At 39.7% G+C, this 20,130-nt stretch overlaps 1 protein-coding gene across 3 annotated transcripts in view; it reads right to left on the reverse strand.

Moving 5' to 3' along the window:
- The window catches only part of LOC107550435 (E3 ubiquitin-protein ligase mib1), a 99,791-nt gene that overhangs the window by 23,196 nt on the left and 56,465 nt on the right, over positions 1-20,130 (reverse strand). For all 3 annotated transcript variants that reach the window (XM_016231710.1, XM_016231709.1, XM_016231708.1), the window contains exon 13: positions 1,148-1,280. In XM_016231710.1, the coding sequence (XP_016087196.1) occupies positions 1,148-1,280 (133 nt within the window). The remainder of the gene's footprint in view (positions 1-1,147; positions 1,281-20,130) is intronic.

Here is a 20,130-nt window from a genome sequence, read left to right on the forward strand (position 1 = left end):
CTAAACCAGTTAAGCCAAATTCACACATGCAGAATGTTTGAAACTGTTCAACTCGAGACCACTGTAGGGGTGGGTGGTCTTCCCAAAATACCAAATCACGATCTTGTGACAAAAAAAATCACGATCCACGATTTGAATCACGATGTTCCCAATTTTGAGGCGTACTATCGAGAATATCCATACTGGAACAAAGCCTATGACTTATCTATTTGAACTATTTCAAACACAGTATTGCATTAAACAACCAAAATGGTCATTAAAGCCTGAGTTAAACTTTAAAACACTGAATCACTGTATTAATTAATTATACATTAATTCTTGAAGTTATAAAGTGATTCAGTCAAGAGCAGTGAGTGATTTTCTCTGTCTTTTTTTGTTTGATTAACAATGACACAGACAGCAGTAGGTATTTGCATTAGGCTTTAAGACGGAATGCACGGATCTAATACACTGACACGCATCCGATTTATTTCCCAATTGTTGGTACATGATAGAGACGCATTATAGAATAATTACCAGCCACAGTCATCTAACAGGCACTGATGTAGTTTTAACATTATTATGAGGACATAAAAGATCACAATCTCTACGATTTGCCTGAAAAGTAAATCATAGACATCTTCAAGATCGATCACAATATAAAATCGTCAGATCGCCCACCCCTAATTGCATCCTATTTGCACAGGAAGTTGAAGTGGAATGACAGGAAATTACACTAATTTCTGTTATATGAAATTATTTTAATTCTACTTCCTAAAATCCAAAATTAAATTTCCCTTCAAAATTACATTTCCATTCAAAAAGCGTTCTTAATTTAATTTTGATTGATGCAAAGCTCTGCTATCAACGTTATACATAATATTTTGTTTTAAAGGGTTATCTACATGAAATATTTCTACATGAAATATCCACGAAAATATTCTATTCTCTACCTTAAGAGTCACTGTGACTGTACAATGCGCCTAGTACAATGAGAGCTGGGATACTTTCTCAGCTCTTCTGGGCCCCTAATGACATTAACTGCATCAATTATCCACCTGAATCATTATCTGCACAGGTGCTTGATGCTTTCACCCTTCTAGTGGACTGAATAACCTGCTGGAGTACAGGGTGGGGCCTTGCTATAGAGCGTATTAGAACTGCTGACCTGGTGGACTAGGAGCTCTGCCACCTCCACGTGGTTGTTGAGGGCAGCCAGGTGAAGCGCAGTATAACCATCATCCTTTTTCTCATCCACTATCCATGGCCGTGGCAATTTGGATAGTAGCACACGCATGGCACTGCAAAACAACATACAAAATACACATTTCAGTAAGCAGGCTTTTATAAATTTGGTGAGGCTGTGAAGGTCACATGAAGGGCACTGAACTCTGGGAATCAAGGAAGCAACAGAATAAACACTAGAGTACTAAATGAGGGGAACAAGAGGTAATAGAGCAATAAAGGATAACAGAGCACTTGAACAATGACAAAACATTATTATGAGGAAAAATATTGCATGAGAATTGTATCTGGTGATACTTTAAGATGTAAATAACAGGCACAATTACACAAGTGACAATAATGATCCATCATGAAAACAAGTGAGCATGGCTATTAAAAACATTTGATCTTAAAAGTTGAATGCTGTCTTAATGTCTCCAAAAAAAATTGAATAAAAGATACAGTACATTGAGTACACCGAGTACATTGATCATTTGGTCACATACTGGCTGATTTATCCGTCCAGTACTTGAGTAGGTGACCAAAATGTACATTTAAGTAAGTGCAGATTAATGTAAAAAACAGGGAATATATGTAAAGCAGATAAAATGAAGACCGTAGAGCCCTAAGGACGTCAAAAGGGCCTTTGGAACAGCCAATAGAGAGGCCATGCCACCCATCCAATCTCCAGAAAAACTGACATACCCAAGCAATCTCATCAGGCCATGCCAAATCAAGGAAATATCACTTCATGCAGCACAGGTTTAGTATTCTCAACTGCCTTTGAGTGTTAAGGTTGTTAAAATATCATTGGTGGGATGAGTGGAAATAAATGAGGATGCATCTAAAGGAAGAGAAAAGAAAAAAAAGAAACTGATGAATGTAATTTCAGAGATGAGGTGGATTTGTGGAAGCCTCTGAAGTACTGCTTTTTGCTGCAGGGTGGATTCTGGTAAACCCAAAGCCAGTCCCTAGTTTCTTAGGTAGTGTGGAGAGAAAGCATCAGCGCAGTATACATTTGGAGCGCTGTGCAGCAAAGCAGCTGTACTGCAGTGTACACGGCATGCACACACGCACAGTCCAGTTACATCTTTACACCTGCAATGCTCATGGAGTTTGTGGATATGCCCCTTAAATAATGTTTAAGAAAATGTGATTGTCAATTGAGTGAAGAAATTCAAACTGATCACACAAAGATAACCGTGGTTTCGATACATGCAGCAAGACCCATGAAACTCTTTTGAGTGTATGTTAAGTTTTACAACAATTGGTGCATACTGGGGCAAGAAATGGTGACAGAACAATGGCGCAAAAACATCCCGCTCAGGATAGTAGCCAATATAGAAAACAGCCTGGCACTGGTGCATTCTCGTATTAGCCAGAATGCGATGGATCATTGGCAGCAAGTCGCTGGCATTGTGAGTGGCAAGCCCTTCTAGATGCGGCGTAGTTTGACAGGCTGCCTGCCACAGTGGTGGAAATGGGCAGGCATTAATATTAATGCAACTCCTGGCACTACTGCATTGCATCAACTTTTTTGTTGAGGAGTTTAAAGAACACAAACAATGCAGTCTGTGTTAGGGCTGTAAAAATGACTGAAAAACTAAATTCAAATTTTTTAACTTAAATATTATTAAAATTTGAATTATATTCTAATTTAAAAGGCATAATTTCAGTTGGGGAGAAAAAAGCTTTTGGCTTCTCTCCTGAGGCCACAAGAGGGCGCATCGAGCAAAATATTATGCACGTTTCTTCAAAGCGTAATAAAATAACACGACTATCTTTGTATAATGTTTAAAATAATGTTTATAAACCATATACAATTAATAAAGTTGCTTAAACAATTAGAAAAAAAACAGCACCATGCATGTATGTATAATTTAATACAAAGGACCGAAAACCAATCACAAAGAGTAGGCTACTTTCTTCATTTAAAAACATGAGATACAGTGGGATGGGGAAAAACCGTCTTTAGACATTTTTTTAAAAGTTGAACTTGCATTAATTTTACATGGCTTTCTAAACATGCCGCTCTCTGCGAGACGCGAGTGCAACGCTGATAGATGTCCCTCTAGAAAATGTGATAAATATGCGTTCTGTGTGAACGGTCTGGTTTCAGTTTTGACGTAAACAACATCATCTCCACACTGATGCTCTCATTTTGATATATTGAATGAACAACGTAGCAGCGCCGCATCTAGTGGGTTCAACTGGATAGGCTAACAAAAGCATTTAAATGCAATCAATGACACATACATCGTCATTGCATCTCGTGCGCCACTGATAAGGCTGCCTGACGGCTGACGCAGACTTTAAATTCGAATGCAACGTTTTTGCATTCGAATGTAGGATTTTTTTTTTTTTTAATTCGACGAATATTCGAAATTCGAATTTTGACAGCCCTAGTCTGTGGCAAAAACCCCTTGTAATTCCTTCCTGGAAATGATTTGTTCTACTGTGAGCAAAGGGAAACAGAGATGATGAATGGTTTGTTATTGGTGGCAAACCTTTATAGGGTCTTGATAATTGACTTGACGTAGGTAACAGTCTCCAAATAAGAGGTGAAGAACAAGGCTCAGAAGCAGCAATGAGGCTGAAGTAGCCGTATGAACACCCAAATGAACATGGGGGCAAATGTAAAACTGAAAAGAGCGGAAAAGGCAGGAGTGAGAGATAAGGTGAAGGAGAAGCACGATGGAACTGGGTCACCCTGTGAGATACGAAGATCCCTCAGGAGCATGCAGACGAGGCCTGTTGTCTCTGGTAGCCACATGGTAATTTCTCATAGGCCTGAAGCTCACTGTTACTAGGAAGGAAAAGGTGAACACTACCTTACAGTATAGCACAAGCAATTTGTTAGCAGCAGAGCTGAACGCTCCAATCTTTTCAATGCAGCAAAGAGTGAAGCAACTATATGATAGGCCTGGATAAGATGAACTAGTCAACTCTGGGAACACTGGAATAAGCACCACCTTGTATGAAGACTTCAAGACTATAATGTTGTGAAGTTAGATGGCATGGTGCTCCTGGCATACACTATGGGTGAGAAATGTAACACTTTATGCTCATATAAATGAGCACTCCACACATAAAAATGGTGTGTGGCTGTACAATTGGCTGTACAAAGGCTGTACCTTTTTCCTTTTATCTTTATGTATACCAAACATGATTATAAATAATAGCCCGATGCCTATAATAATGCCAATGGACCTTGCTTGAAAGAATAAAAAGAACGAACAATGGCTGAAATGAGACCAAGTAATTTAAACTTTAAGAACAATCAAGACAGAAAGTGGATCTGCATCCCAGAATGTCTGCTGAGTTAAGAAGAGTTTGTTATTAAAGGTGGGGTAAGCGATTTTTCAAAAACACTTTAGAAAACTGATTCGGGCCGAGTAGCAAAACAAACTTGTAGCCAATCAGCAGTACGGGGCGTGTCTACTCATGATGTGGAGGAGAGAGGGTTCAGTGCACATGACGGACATTAGCCGAGCCGAGCGACAGAAAGATGGAGATGCCGGATAAAGAAAACAAAAGAGGAAAACGTCTGCGGAACAAAAGAAGGCTTAAGGCAAGAAGTAGGACCCGTGTAAATATCAGAACAGCTTTCCAGCGCTGGAGAGAACTCAAGGAGCGGAAGGCCTGGGATCGGACGCCGAGGTTGCTTTGTTTCTTCTCGATAGGTGAGTAACACCGTGTCTGCGCCACAACAGCTAAAGTCTGTCTAGTACACTAGAGGTTTCTTCGGACAAAGCGACCGTTGAAAATCATTTGAAATTTGTGTCAATACATAAATAGAATGCAGCAGCAGTTTTTTGTTGGGGATTTGTTTTGTTGTGTCGTGCCACATCCAGTGTAGACCATAGATATGTATATATATCTATGGTGTAGACAGCATCACTGATTATAATGAGTTCCATAGTATTTTGTTGTGCCGTGCCACTCGCGTCTGGTGTAGACAGGTGTAACATTGCTTTTGCTTTGTTTCACAGAACTAATCGTTGCCTGGGTTGTGTATGTATGTGTGGGGCAGAGCTATCAAAATAGGGGCGAGACCCTTTTGGGGTAGGGGCGTGTTTGTTTTGGTGATTTCAAATGTCAAATGTCAACATTGGCTACCAGAAATCGCTTACCCCACCGCACATGACGGACATTAGCCGAGCCGAGCGACAGAAAGATGGAGATGCCGGATAAAGAAAACAAAAGAGGAAAACGTCTGCGGAACAAAAGAAGGCTTAAGGCAAGAAGTAGGACCCGTGTAAATATCAGAACAGCTTTCCAGCGCTGGAGAGAACTCAAGGAGCGGAAGGCCTGGGATCGGACGCCGAGGTTGCTTTGTTTCTTCTCGATAGGTGAGTAACACCGTGTCTGCGCCACAACAGCTAAAGTCTGTCTAGTACACTAGAGGTTTCTTCGGACAAAGCGACCGTTGAAAATCATTTGAAATTTGTGTCAATACATAAATAGAATGCAGCAGCAGTTTTTTGTTGGGGATTTGTTTTGTTGTGTCGTGCCACATCCAGTGTAGACCATAGATATGTATATATATCTATGGTGTAGACAGCATCACTGATTATAATGAGTTCCATAGTATTTTGTTGTGCCGTGCCACTCGCGTCTGGTGTAGACAGGTGTAACATTGCTTTTGCTTTGTTTCACAGAACTAATCGTTGCCTGGGTTGTGTATGTATGTGTGGGGCAGAGCTATCAAAATAGGGGCGAGACCCTTTTGGGGTAGGGGCGTGTTTGTTTTGGTGATTTCAAATGTCAAATGTCAACATTGGCTACCAGAAATCGCTTACCCCACCTTTAAGTGCAACTTGCATAATGCCTTCTTTAAAGTGACTTCCTACCAACTTTGTCTTTATTGGACACATGGCTGTGAAATTGTAATAAAATTAATTAGCATAAAAAGTGTGGTTAATCACTGAATTTCTACACTGATTGTAACTGAAGAGTCTGATATAGTAAAAGATTTTGTGAAAATGTGAGGAAGAAGGTATTGCAGAACACATTACAAACTTTAATTTGCTTAATTTTACAGATATGTCTGTCTCGCACAAATTATCTGAATCAACGAGGGACCCAATGGCACAGTAATATCTGTGACCTAATTATGTATTCTGTTTCTAGAAGCATATTGATAAAAAAAAATGTACAAATCCAAAACATTGCTGCACTCACATGGCAACAGATAATAATATGTATGCTACAAGAATATCAAAACAAAAAAGATAGGGCCTATGGTATTTCAAACACGAAATATAAATCCACATTTCACTTAGACTATGCATGATATATAGGTGCTATTTATATATATAAAAAAAACATTAAATGTAAATGCTTACAGGGATCCAAAAAGCATAATAAATACAAACTCATGGATGCATGATTGATTTAAAATAGTTTTTTACACTTTTTCTAGATTGGAGGGAAGATGACATTTGACAGTGAGTTAACACTGAGAATTTTCTTCTTTGTGTAGTGTTGAAAAATTCTTCGATTGGTAGCTGACTCACTTAGGGGAGTGGTAGACATCACTGCTATAAATCTTAGGCTTTAAATGACTCCAACCCCAAGCCGTTTACTCGAGGTGGGTAAATTCAATCCACCAAAGTAGCTCAGCTGGTGTCCAAGCGCTTCAGAAGCAAGCAGCAAAGAAACACTAAACTAACAAGCCAGCAGACAGATGTCTAATAAGCGTGCATTAAAGATACAATTGGGTGCACTTGAAGTTAGATGCCCATTAACATCAGTATGATGCATTGCTGACAGGATGATTTAATGATCTGCATTGGGGTTCTATTTACAGCTTGCTCAAGCATTACGGTCACACAATGCATTTATAATACGTTTAGGTCTTGCCAAGTAAAGAGTATTAATAGTGTAATCTAGGAGTCTGACCAAAATCTTATATCATGCTATAAATTATTTTGGTAACACTTTATTTTACTGACCGATTCTCAGTATTAACTAGTTGTTTATTAGCATGCATGTTACTAGCATATTGGTTGTTTATTAGCACTTATTAGGCACAAATTAATTACTTATTCTGCATGACCATTTTCTAGATCCTTTAACCCAACCCGATACATAAACTTAAAAACTACATTACTATTAATTATTAGCAAATTAGGAGTTAAGAGTTTATTGAGGGAAAACTCTTAATAGTGCATGTGTGTTCCCTAATCTAAAGTGTTACTATTATTTTTTATTTTATTTATTATTACAGGAACTGTATTTAGCATGGCATGGTTATTTTTGATTGAAATAGAGCTTCAATATTATTATTATTATATATATTTTTTTGCATTACATAACCATGTAATGTCTATTTTTCGACCATAAAGGGAGTTTAAAAATGAATTTAAATTCATGTCATTTTATTTTTGTCACTTAAATGCATCTTAAGTTTTTTCCTGCTTTTGCTTTTCAACAAACATTTAAAAAAAATTTTTTATAAAATACAATTCCAATTATACGTTTTTGTAGATTAATGCAGAAAAGTGTTATATAGAGGCAAGTCATCTTTAAACTAAGGGGATGCTGGAAAAATACCATCAATAGAAACTATTTATTTTTGAACTCAAAGCGCAGATGCTAGTTGAATCATGAGGCCATCAGTGCTCAACTTCTCCATCATTCTCTTACCTGTCAATTTGAGTTAAGTAGATACAGTGACCTTCAAGTGACCATATGGGTTTCTATAGCAACTATGTATGAATTATTCAACTCTTGATCATGGGTCAGTTATTAACTTGGGTCACTATGCAAATGCAAACTGTAAATGCTACTGATGCACGGACACAGTTGGGGTGTCTTTGTGCTCCAATAAATTTTGATTCATTAATGGGAGGAATTAGAAGTGATTGGAAGTCAACCGAATATCTATTGAATAACATTGAGTCGAGTCTATAAAATGTTAAATCCTTTTTGAACAGGGATGAAGGTTACAACTAGAAATAAAACTGTTCTTAAAGCAATGGCAAGTACAAGCCATCATAAAAACAGCATATCAGTTTTAAATGCTATAAAATCTCATACTTGCATTAGATACTTAAATTATTATTAATTATTCTAGTGCTTCACTTACTTTATATACCCACCTCCCTTGCTGCTACTCATGATATCATTCACAGTCATGTGACACCACATTCATTATGACACCAACCACAACAACTATTGGCTCAGATTTATGACTTGGCCAACCCCCAGAACAAGAGCAAGTGATTTGATTGGGCAAAAGGCAGTTTGGCTCGTGTCAGTCTGTCCTTGATTGATTACAGTCCTTTACCCCAGTGGAGGTGGACATATGCATGTGGGGGAAAGGTTGAAATGTGCATTGTCCAAATAGTTTTCCATTTTTGGTTGCAATGACTCCAGCAAATCGTCTTGTAGGTGATTTGTGGAAAAGTGGAATATAAAAATGTAGACATTTTGAAATCCACCCCAGGCACCGTTAGCCACCACTCCTGCCTTATTAACATAAAAAGACTACACAATGAAGTCAATATTCCTTGTCTATTAACCAGACGCTTGACTATATGATGCATTCAAAGTCATTGAACAGCTTTGCATGAAAAACATAGTTGTTCAAGGCACATCTTCCTTTCTGATTCAGACATCACTCCATTCGTTGTAATAACTGGACCTTCTCTTTGTTTACAAATGTGATACAGCACTTGCAACCACGCAAAGACGCATGACGTGAAAATGACATTTCCCACAAAATCAGAACAGCTCAAGTTACAAATCTTTATTATAAGCTTACTGTTGTAAATTGAGGCAAGGAGTCACGTTTGAACAGATTCTATTTTAGATTTATTTTTGGCCTTTTGAACTGATGGATATGACAGTGAGAGAGTGGGCAGGAAACAAAGTGGGAGAGATAAAGGGTGACAGGATCAACAAGGACCATGAACGGGATTCGAACTTCGGTTCCATGAAGAGCAGCCATGCTACATTTTGGAGTGGTGCCCATGAGGCTACTGGCTCAGACAAACTGCTTTTTTTTTTACTTGTTCAATAATAGATTTTTGTTCATTTTAACTTATATATATCGGATTGTTGTGCAATATTCTTAGGTATTCCACGTATTAACCAATTATAATCACCACTTAAAATATTTACACCTATGCCCTCTGAGTCATAATTTTAAATAAAACATGGTTGAAATTAGTTGGATCCAATGCTACTCATATTGTTGGGTTTTTCTACCATTGGGTATTACAGTAAATGTGTAGGTCTGTTTAGAGCTGAGGTGAGAGATCAGAGTGGAACAGTGGTACAGCTGCAGTGGGGCTGAGTGGAACAATGGCCAGGAGCTGAGAGACCCGCTGCCACAGGCTTCCCCCGACAGCACTCAGGTCGGCCCTTCATAAATCACTTTTTTGCCGTGTGCCGCTCAGCAGCTTTACCCGCTGCCTGATGGAATGCTTAAAGGGCTGAGGATCAGGGGAGAGAGAAATAGACTAAGAAAAAAAAAAACAGGGAGGAGGATCTAATGTTATAATCAAGAAAACTGAATATGGAGAGCATGTTTAGGCTAAATTCAACGTTGCACAAGACAATCTCATGAGGTGAAGGTGGTTTTCATCCTCAAAGAATAAAACCAAATGTCTTGATTCATCCGCCAACCTAAAAATTGCTGTACAATGCCAAATAAGAAATCAAATCTCGCTCCCTAGACAGGTCTGTTGTACGTAATCAATCCCATATAGTCTTAAGAGCTGTGCCAAATTTAATCAGACAAATACCATTAAAAAAGTAATTTGTCTTTTTGTGCAGACCCCAAGGCCCATAGAAATTAAAACCCCTGCTTAACTCAATACTTATTACTAGGGCTGCACGATAAATCGCATGCGATATTTAACACACATCTTGTCAGTAAAGCCATTCTGTAATCAGAACTCAGCACTTCCGGGACAGTTTTCAAAACTACTGAGAATTACCCACGGACGGTGCACCCGGTCAAAGCACTAACTGTCAGAGTGAAGCTGAGTCAAAGTTCTCAGATCGTGGCTGGAAAACTTAGCTGTGCAACATTTGCCGTGAACTGTAGCAAAACATCACACATTTCAGTATGGCTTCATAAAATAAAATAAAAATGTAAAAAAAAAAAGAAGTTTGTGAGATTTGTTCAATCATTAATACATTTACATTTTCACAACTTGAACAGTAATCCAGGAGGTTGAACCAGGACCTCTATGATGGACACAGCCACAATAGTTTTTTCCCCCTCTGTCCAATGTAGAACAACTTGTGTTAAACTGCAGAAGAGAAGTAAAATACAACAAAAAAAGTTCATAATTGGTCCTGATTTCTCTGATCGATAACCGGCTCAACTAAACATTCACAATTTATGACCTAAAGGATGAAATTAGATGGCGCATGTATGGTACATGCATGCTACGCTTCCTCTATAGCAGAGTGAGTGGAATTTAACTAAAGAGACAACTGACATGAAAAAAAAGGCTGACCAGACCAATAGATCTCTCTCACTGACGGAGACGTTAAGCTCCGGTATTCATCCTGATGAGAGCTTCTATTCACATCACACATATCAAAATTATATCTGTCATTGCATTGTTCACCTCTCACTATTGAAACTTAAGCTAAAACAGCCATGTTTTCATTTTGATGAGGGGTGGCTTTCTCTGAAGATTCATTTTATGAGGTCGAAGGTTTTTGGGTGATGTTTTTAAGTTTTCTTGAGTGAGTGGTTCACTAACTGCTAGTTTAACTGCTAGCCCCATGAACTGTAAAATGTATCTGTTTGGCTGAGGATTGGGCCTCAAGCTAATGCATTACTCAAGAGTGCATTACACCTGGCAAATAGTCAATTTTAGTAATGCCCATAAATACAGAGAGCATTTGAATGCCAATACGTTAGACTGTGAACGCATTAATTGAATTGTACTTCACAATAAAAAAAAATAAAAATAATACTTTTAAGGTTCTGCAAGCATTACATCATCTTAAGAATTTTTTTATATCTTATCCAGAGTTTTTTTTTTTTAGTAATATAATGCAAGTTAAACCTATTTTTGTAATTCTCAAAGGCTTGCCCAACACTACCAAGAGCTATAGAAGATAGGAGAGGAGAAGCCTCAGGACAATTACCAACTAGAGATTTACATTGTTTAACAGAGACATTACACTAAACGATGTGAAAACATTACTTTGAGAGATTAGATAATGCCTTGAGTGCTGCAATTATCTCTGTGTGGTGGTGGGTGGACTGCAGAGGTAGCATTGTTACTGCAGGTAGAGAGACGCAGCAGTGGAGGACAAAGCCGTGAGATGACATTGCCGGCTAAAACCAACTCTCCGCACTGAATGATGGGACCTCCTAATTAAACATTTCTGTGGTTGTGCCTCAGGAAGCCTGAATGTGGCTCTTGAAAATTAATGAAAAGCTCAAGAGGCATGTCCCAGGCATGTTCCAGAACCAAGACAAATAATATGCTCAATATGAGTTTGACAGCTGCAGCCAGATAGTTATGCTAGTGTCCTTTGAAATGCCGTAACAGGTTTGATCCAAATTGCACTCTAGTACTCTATAGACCTTTCATAAACCTTCAAGCACTATTTGCACTGCCCCCCCCCCCTTCTCTCACACCTAACTGCGTATGTTACTAAGCATAGTGACAAGGAGAGGCAAGATCTACCATATGCAGCATGTTCCGGCACTATTTAAAAGAGAACTGAGAGTACGATGGGGGTGTTCAGACGGAGAGTTCGAGTAGGGGGTGGAGAGGTTGGGTGTTAGAAAAACAGGGGAGGGGAAACAAATGAGGGAAATAAAAGTGGAAACATGAGAGACAACTTTATTTGGCGCTACTAAAAATAACACAGCGAATAGCAGCCCGGCAAGCCGGAGCTGTGCTAACACAGGCTAGCTACTTGCCTTGCTGGACACACAATCAATAGGTGGAACGCTGAATGGCAGACTTCCCAGAGCTTGTAGGGGGACAGCTGCCTCGGTGCAAGGAGGGGGGTTATTTTTTGCACTGGTTGACTAAATATGGTCACAGGGAGGTGAGCGAGATACTGAAGAGGAGCTGGTTCTAAAATGCTTCCCCTGCTAAAAAGTGCTAATGATTTCGCTTTTTGAGGTGCAACAGCTGGCTCCTTTTGTGGCTAGTGGCTTTTCGTTCACTTTCAAGAACACCATGGAGATGACATCTCTCTGAAATCAGATGGGTTGATGAACGCAAAATAATCACCTCTAGTCAGATTTACCAAGAAAGGGTATAACTGTTTACCATAAAAAGTTATATGCTATCATCAGAGAAGCAATGATCTGCATACTTGGCGGGTTGTTGATGCACTTTTGTTTCCAAATTAAAATGGCTACTTTTCACCTTTCCTCTTTATAAATTTATTATGAAAGGAAACACAAAAAATGGCTTAAAAATTATGTAGATCAGAAATATACAAGCCAAAAAGCCAAGCGCTAAAGTGCTAGAGAAATCTCAAGCAGCCATGCACATCTTCACAGAATTCACTGAGAATGCACATGCTAGAGATGGAAGGGAGGAGGGGGAGAAAGTGCTGCAGTTTTTTCTGCCCGTTTTTAGAGCAGCATCGACAGCTCCTCGTGTCAGCATGATGTCTCTCCCTGCCTAAATGTAAGCCGTGAGTATGCTTTCTTCACCCGGCTCCACCCCTTCCACTTTACCACTCGTTCCTTCTCCACAACACTCGTTCACTACCCCCACCCCTCTTCGTCAGAGAAGCTGAATCAGCGAGTTGGGCATGCAATGACTGCAGCAGCTGGAGAACTCCGGAGGTCATTATGGCTCTTCACACACAGGAGAGAAGAAAGAGGGAGGAGCAGAGAGCGGAGGAAACTGAGCTGACAGGTAATATATGCTCCCCGTGCCTTCCTCCCTCCGGACGGAGAGTTTGCCCCCCATGCCGACTAATCCGCACTGACGTCTCGGCTTTTTTCTTCTCTGTTCTGGATGCACTGGGGGTTAAGCACGTGGCTGGTCAGCCACGGTGTGGTCGGTTAGAGTGAGTGGAATTTACAGCTCTGCAGCAGCATGATGAGAAAAACTACTTCTCTGGGAACACCTCGGGAAATGTAAGTGCTTCCCCCCCAAAAACGGCAGGGATGTGTGAAACAGTCGGACAGAAAGGTGTAGGTGAAACGGGGGAAAGTTGCTGTCATTCGTATGGATTTGCTTGCTTGCTCGCTAGAATACTGTTTCCACCTCACTCGCTCGCTCTTGTGCCCTACCTCACTCTCTCCATGTCTCTGGCTTTTCCAGTGCTGGTCAGGCAGCAGGCTGCTGCAGCACAGCACTCTCTGGTTCATTACCTTCTTGTGGCTGCAGCAGCAAAGACATCTAAAAGACGGACTCAGAAACTCACTGTCCCTGAAATGTGCAGCTTTTATCTTGGATCTTTTCTCTGAGGCACTTTCAGATGGAATACAACTCAATTGGGATGGTTACACACTTTGTCAACACTCAATTTTCCAGTGGCCAGCCATAATTACTGGAACCATGTTTGGTGTTTCAAGACCGTTTTTGTAACAGCAGGGGGACAAGGTGTACGCTAGCCATGAAGGGACATTGGTGTCACAGTGGGACGCAAGTTTCAGGCCAGGTGGGGGGTGAATCGGATTGATGGAAAAACAGATGTGCTGGCATATTAATCCTCCAGGGAGGGAGGTTCGGTGGCTGCTGGATATGCGTGTCAGTGAGTGAACCCACTACACCCAGGGTAGTAACCCAGTTTCTCTCTGTCTCTCTGCATGCTTTCTAATCACTAGGCAGGGGCAGAGCTGTAGTGCTGCAGTGCCATCTCCCCCTCTCAACACACTCATCCCTAAATCTTTACTAACACTGTGGCGCCACAAGAGTCCAGCTATGCCTCGCCATCATATCTAACCCCGTCAAGCACCACAAACTCATCCAGGATTTTCACCCCTGCCCAGAATAGCCTGTCTAAGTGTCCTTCTGTTATGTTTCCACCCGTGCACCTCTCCTTTTGGCCTGGTATTGGATAGGCTCCTGAGAGGAGGGGGATAAGACAGGGCGGTGTTGACTTGTGGAATGTGTGGAGCTGGAGCAAAGATTCATTAGAGAGCTACTGAACATTTCATGCTGCCATGCAAACAGTTATTGATCTCTAGCAAACAGCATTAGAGCTCTAGAGAAGCTTCTAGAACACACCCAGGTAAAAAAAAGGAACATGGGGGGTTGCAGATAAAAAAGGGGTTAAAAAAAGAAGAAAAACGGAGTAGGAGAGGAGAATCAGCACACTCGTTACCAATCACTACTGCTGAGTGGGCATTAGCTCTTGCATGTGACCTCTGGCCTGGTCTGTGTAGCTAAAGACCAAATCCTGCTCACAATAGCTTCCTGTTCCACTTGGATCAACCTCATTTTTGGACCTCAGCAACCAGTCTGACATACAACTGAGAATGTGGTTAAACAACGGACAACCAGATAGAAAACGGGTGGAAAGGAGATTCATACCATGTTCAGGACACTTACATTAGAAATTCGTTTTCTATTTGTTTAGTTTTTTCTAAGGAGTCCTTTGAATTTTCACGGACAACAAGAACTCCAGGCAACAAGGACAGCGCAGGACCACTTTCCATATTTTCACCAATTTCAGAAAGACCTTTTACCAAAAAAAAAAAAAAAAAACCTATATGGCACTGATCTTTTCTAGATTCCCTATGGATACCCCACACTCTAACGAGGACAGCCAAGGTCAACAGAAGATACAAAACTGAGTGAACCCCAATATGTGTAATGCGCACTGGGAACAGTGTTGGGATAAGACAAAAGAAAAAAGCATGACCTAAAGAATCTGTGAAAGTCACTATGTATAATCCACTGCATTCTGCAGGATGGTTAAAAAAAAAAACCGTGCCACTGCTCTACCGACTTGATTAAACATGTGTTTGGTTTAAATAAGGGCTAACCAAACATCATATCAGAGAAGGTAAGGAAACTCAGCTGTGTCTGGGGCTGCCTACTTGGTGTACATACTTCTTTATGTGCCCATATGAACATATGACAGCTATGGAATGTAAAGAAGTATGTATTCTTGGTCAGGTGCTGATCCTCACTTTATAAAATGTGCCATGATTCTCTGCATCACTGAATATGGGTACATGGAAACAGTGTGATGGGTTTTGTAACTGGGGTGCAGAAACTTACTGCAGCAGTGGATTCTGAGAGAAGTAGCTGCTCTTTCGGTGACTTCACCAGCAGTCCACACCGCCTCTCCCTAATTTAGCAATTTATATGCTAGATAGTTCATTCTGACAGACTGTCATGCTATAGTTCATTTCTGCAGGTAGACTAACATTAAAGGGGTCATATGATGCTTTTTTAAAGATCATTATTTTGTGTATTTGGTGTAACAGAATATGTTGACATGCTTTAATGTTCAAAAAACACATTATTTTTCAAATACTGTACATTATTGTAAGTCCTCTATGCCCCGCCTCTCTCAAACGCTTCGTTTTCTACAAAGTCCCTCCTTCCGACAAGCGCAGTCTCCTCTGATTGGCCAGCTGACCCAGTGCATTGTGATTGGCCGAACACCGCAAGCACTCGTCGGAAATGTAACGCCCCTTACCATAATCGCGAGCTTCATCTTTCAAAATAAATGTGAAGACAGAGCCCGAAAGGGGAACAGAGTCTTGTGGCAGACAGTGATTAATATGTGTTTGCAGTACACAAGCCACGGTTAAGGCTACAGGGAAGCTGCTGAGGTAACAGTTCCATAAAGGTGAGCAGAGCTTGGCAATTAAAAGGGAAGCTTCTCTCACATTGTGGGATAGTACCGTTGTCTGTTGCACCCTGACACCCGTTCCTGCCCCAATTGTTCATGTTTGCTAGGCTTGCCAAACGCTTTACTGGACCACAGAGTAGTCAGATTAGAGGATGGAAAAGTGACAATGCAGGATCAGAGTTGGGTCTGCCTGTCAGCTGATTCTAATTGTCCTACAAAAGGTAGAATGGAGGCCTTCAGAAGAGGACCTCTTTTTCATTTTTGGACTACTGGTGTGCGGCAGGTTACAATAAGAATGATTGTAAAAACAGCAGAATGAATGTACAAGTAGAACAAATGTATTATACAATGGTAAATGTTTAAACCGATGATCAAACAGTTGTGGGAGGGGACAAGATAACAGAGGACAGTTATACTTTCAAAGGGTTTGAATGCATCCCTGCTCCGGGTGTTTGGCGGTACACCATGTCATCTATCTACTGAGGTAATACTTGATTCAAGGTGAAGACTAAGGTCAGAGCACTGCTGCAATTTCTTGCATCGCATCTGATAAAAGCTTCTGTTTTAAACCTCTCACTCACTCGTGTTACCGATCAAGAAAAATGTAAAGTACGCATTGTGTGCAAAGATACAGTAAGGGTTTTTGGTCATGACTGGAGCCTGGGAGAGCTTGTGGCCCATTTTTCTGAATGTCAGACACTCCTGTCTGTCCTCTGTAGGGCTGTGCTCTTTCCATTTTTGTGCACCGCTTGCTGTATGGTTCGCTACTGTCAGTCGTGTGGCTGTGTTCCCTCTTTCTCGCCCTCAACCCCAGACTGAGTGACACCCACAGCAGATGCTGACATTATCAAATGTTCAGCTGCTGTCCCTGGCTTTTGCCCTCTTATGGCAAGTGTATTTGGGGGACGAACTTTGTCCAGAGTGCCGCAAGCGAGTGTCTGCGTAACGCAGGGAGGGGGATCTGGGGTGTAAATAGCACTTTACTGACCCCTCTCTAATGAGCGCCATATTGAGCAGCAATGACACCTTGCTTACACTCTCAGCTGGCCACCTGCTAAGGAGGCTTTTTGGCTGCCTTTAAGCTGATGGACAGTTGACTGCATCTTACAAAGCAACACTGTGGCTTGTTGCGCTCAACAATGCGCCACCAAATTGTTTTGTGGAGTTGCTTCTGTCCCGGACTGTGACTGATATGTAGTACAAATATCTTTATTAGTCATTGAGCAGTCTCAGAGGAGCTCTCACCACACTCCCTTATTGTATTAAAGTGAGCAAATTAGCCCAACAATTTAGCTGAGTATGACTGAATCTTTTCAAAATTTAGAAAGTGACAACTACAAACAGCAGTCCATGCTGACATCTTGATCGCCTATGTGACACTGTCCTCAGCACGCTCAATCAGCTGCTGTAATTGCTACAAGAGTTGTGGACACTTGACTCAAGTGCACAATGACGGATTATTATATTTTTAGTACATTTCTCTTTTTAACAAAGAGAAAGGAAACCTTTGGGAGTGCAGTGAAATGTATTTTTGTTAGCTGTAGAGAATCAGTCCGAAATGAGCCCATGTGACATTTTATGTCACGTTTCACAAAGTTTTACTGCTTAAGGTCATGAAACAGGGTCACATAAGCTGTTTCTTATCAGTCTCATTAACAGCAAACCACAATGCTTTGCTAAAGCTGGTAAAATGGAACCAAATCACCTCTTCAATGGATTTGGTCCCCTTCAACCAGCTGTAGCTATGCTTTGATGACAACATGAATGAATGGTTTTTATCTTGCTCTTTTGCTTCCGCAGGAACTGAGATAATATATTCCATTCATTTCAGTGACAATGTTTCTTCTAATAAATGTTACTACAAAGTATTGTGATTGCCTTTTCTACAAGCCAAACATTTTTAATAAATAAAAAGTGGGTTAAAATATAAATGCATCATTAGAAAGCAGGCAAGGATACAAAGTTCTGAAAAGAAGGTAATGTGACGCAATGGGGATGTAAAGTTGGGCTAAGACAGAAGATTGACATCCACATAACTGAACAGTACACATGGAAATGGAGAGCAAAAGAAAGTCGAGGGAGAGGGGAGGACAGCAGTTGCAGCACAAGCTCACTGCGACACATGCGGGTAGCCTGCGTGCCTTTCGGTAACCCTGCTCTGCCTGCAGACAAGAGTGGAGATGAGAGCCAGATGCTTTTAAGTGTGGGGGGTTGTACACACAAATCAAACACAGAGAGAGTCCACCAATTATGGCCCCCTGGCACACTGACGCAGCGAAGGCATGCGGTGTGAACCTCCCTCTCCTCTGCATCAGAGCAGCATCCTTCCTTCAGTCACATGTATTGCAATGCTGCATCATAATTTCACCCATAATTACGCTGATCTGCCACCATGTCATGCTGCACCTCCATGCATATCATGTATCAGTTCATATACAGAAGTAATTGACATATCCATTAACTTTTTTTCTTTTTACATCAAAATTTTAGGTTAAAATGTATAATGGTGTATGTTGTAACTTCTGTTACTGGTCTCTATTTCGATTACGATTTTCAGTTTTTTTTTTTTTAAATCATCTTTTAGTTTCTATTTAATAATTGTCCTAAGTGTAACAAGTGAAATGAGCTCATAAAATGGGCAATGACAAATAAGTGTATACAAAAAAAAATCTAGTTTAAAATGTAAAATTCTTAGAAAAGTTCATGTTGGTTTTTAAAAACTGTTCTACCATTTTCAATCAAATGTTAAATGTAATGGTTCATTTGAATAAACAAATAATAATAATAATAATAATAATTGTGTAACCAAACATAATATTGTCCTTACACCTTGAATACATGTGTACTTTTTTTTTTTTTTACAAATATCATGAAAGATTAATTTATATGCAAGGGCTCCCTCTACTATTTCATTTTGCATGTTAGTCACACCATAGGACATATAAGAAGAAAGTAGTAAAGCAATAGTAAAATATTATGCCTTAAACTACTTATGGTTTTCTTTTCAAGAATTTCATTCTCAGACCTGTGATCAGCTAAGAACTAAAAAAAGAATGCATGAACCAAATAATAATAATAATAATTATTATTATTATATTTGTACAGAACAACAGTAAAATTACAATACTAATGTTTATGGATTAATTTATTTTCCAACATTAAACTACAGAGCTTTTATTTTGGTGGAAAACTGCAGGAAGACTGTATATTCATATAATTAAGCTGCAGCCTACATACATAGTTAGAATTCATTGAAAAAAAATTACTGGCTAATTGGTGAGTAACTAAGATTAATCTAGCAACTGTGTTATCCTTAGCATCTCAGCCAGGGTCAAAGTGCCAAACACCAAATAAAAATTAGCATTGATGAGTATTCATTATTTATTTTGGACTGAATGGGATGCTAAGGGTATCCCCGACACAAGCTGCTAAATAGTGCCACTGCCTCATGCACTGCCTTCAGAATGCAATGCATAAAACAACATATTTGCAAATGCAGCATTTTGAAGTTTGCTTAGCAATTAAGGCCATTTCAAAATTTTAATCTTTCATACAGTCCCCCACCTCTCATGTGGGTCATAGTTCTCAGGTTTGAATATATGCAAAGCTGTATATGGAAAAATCACATTGCTGATTCTTTAAATTATGCTTTTCTTTCATTGTGATAACAGGATCAAAACATCATGCTGCCATTTTTGACTTTACCCACCTCCCAAAAATATCAAAACGAATTTTACTTGCTCATAGATGTATATTCAAGTCATTGTATGGCATTTTTAATGTATTTTGAAAAAATGAATATTTCTAGATTTAAAAAAAAAAATGTCAGTGGCTCAAAAACTGCATGGCTAATAATTACACAAATATTAGGAAAACATTATATTTTAATATTAACGTTTTAATTAAAATTGCAGTCACACTGAAATTCTTTTATATACAGGTGCATCTCAATAAATTAGAATGTTGTGGAAAAGTTCATTTATTTTAGTAATTCAAATCAAATTGTGAAACTCGTGTATTAAATAAATTCAATGCACACAGACTGAAGTAGTTTAAGTCTTTGGTTCTTTTAATTGTGATGATTTTGGCTCACATTTCACAAAAACCCACCAATTCACTATCTCAACAAATTAGAATACTTCATAAGACCAATAAAAAAAA

The sequence above is a fragment of the Sinocyclocheilus grahami genome, unplaced genomic scaffold, assembly GCF_001515645.1.
Source record: "Sinocyclocheilus grahami isolate Dianchi unplaced genomic scaffold, SAMN03320097.WGS_v1.1 scaffold398.1, whole genome shotgun sequence".
Classification (NCBI taxonomy): Eukaryota; Metazoa; Chordata; class Actinopteri; order Cypriniformes; family Cyprinidae; genus Sinocyclocheilus; species Sinocyclocheilus grahami.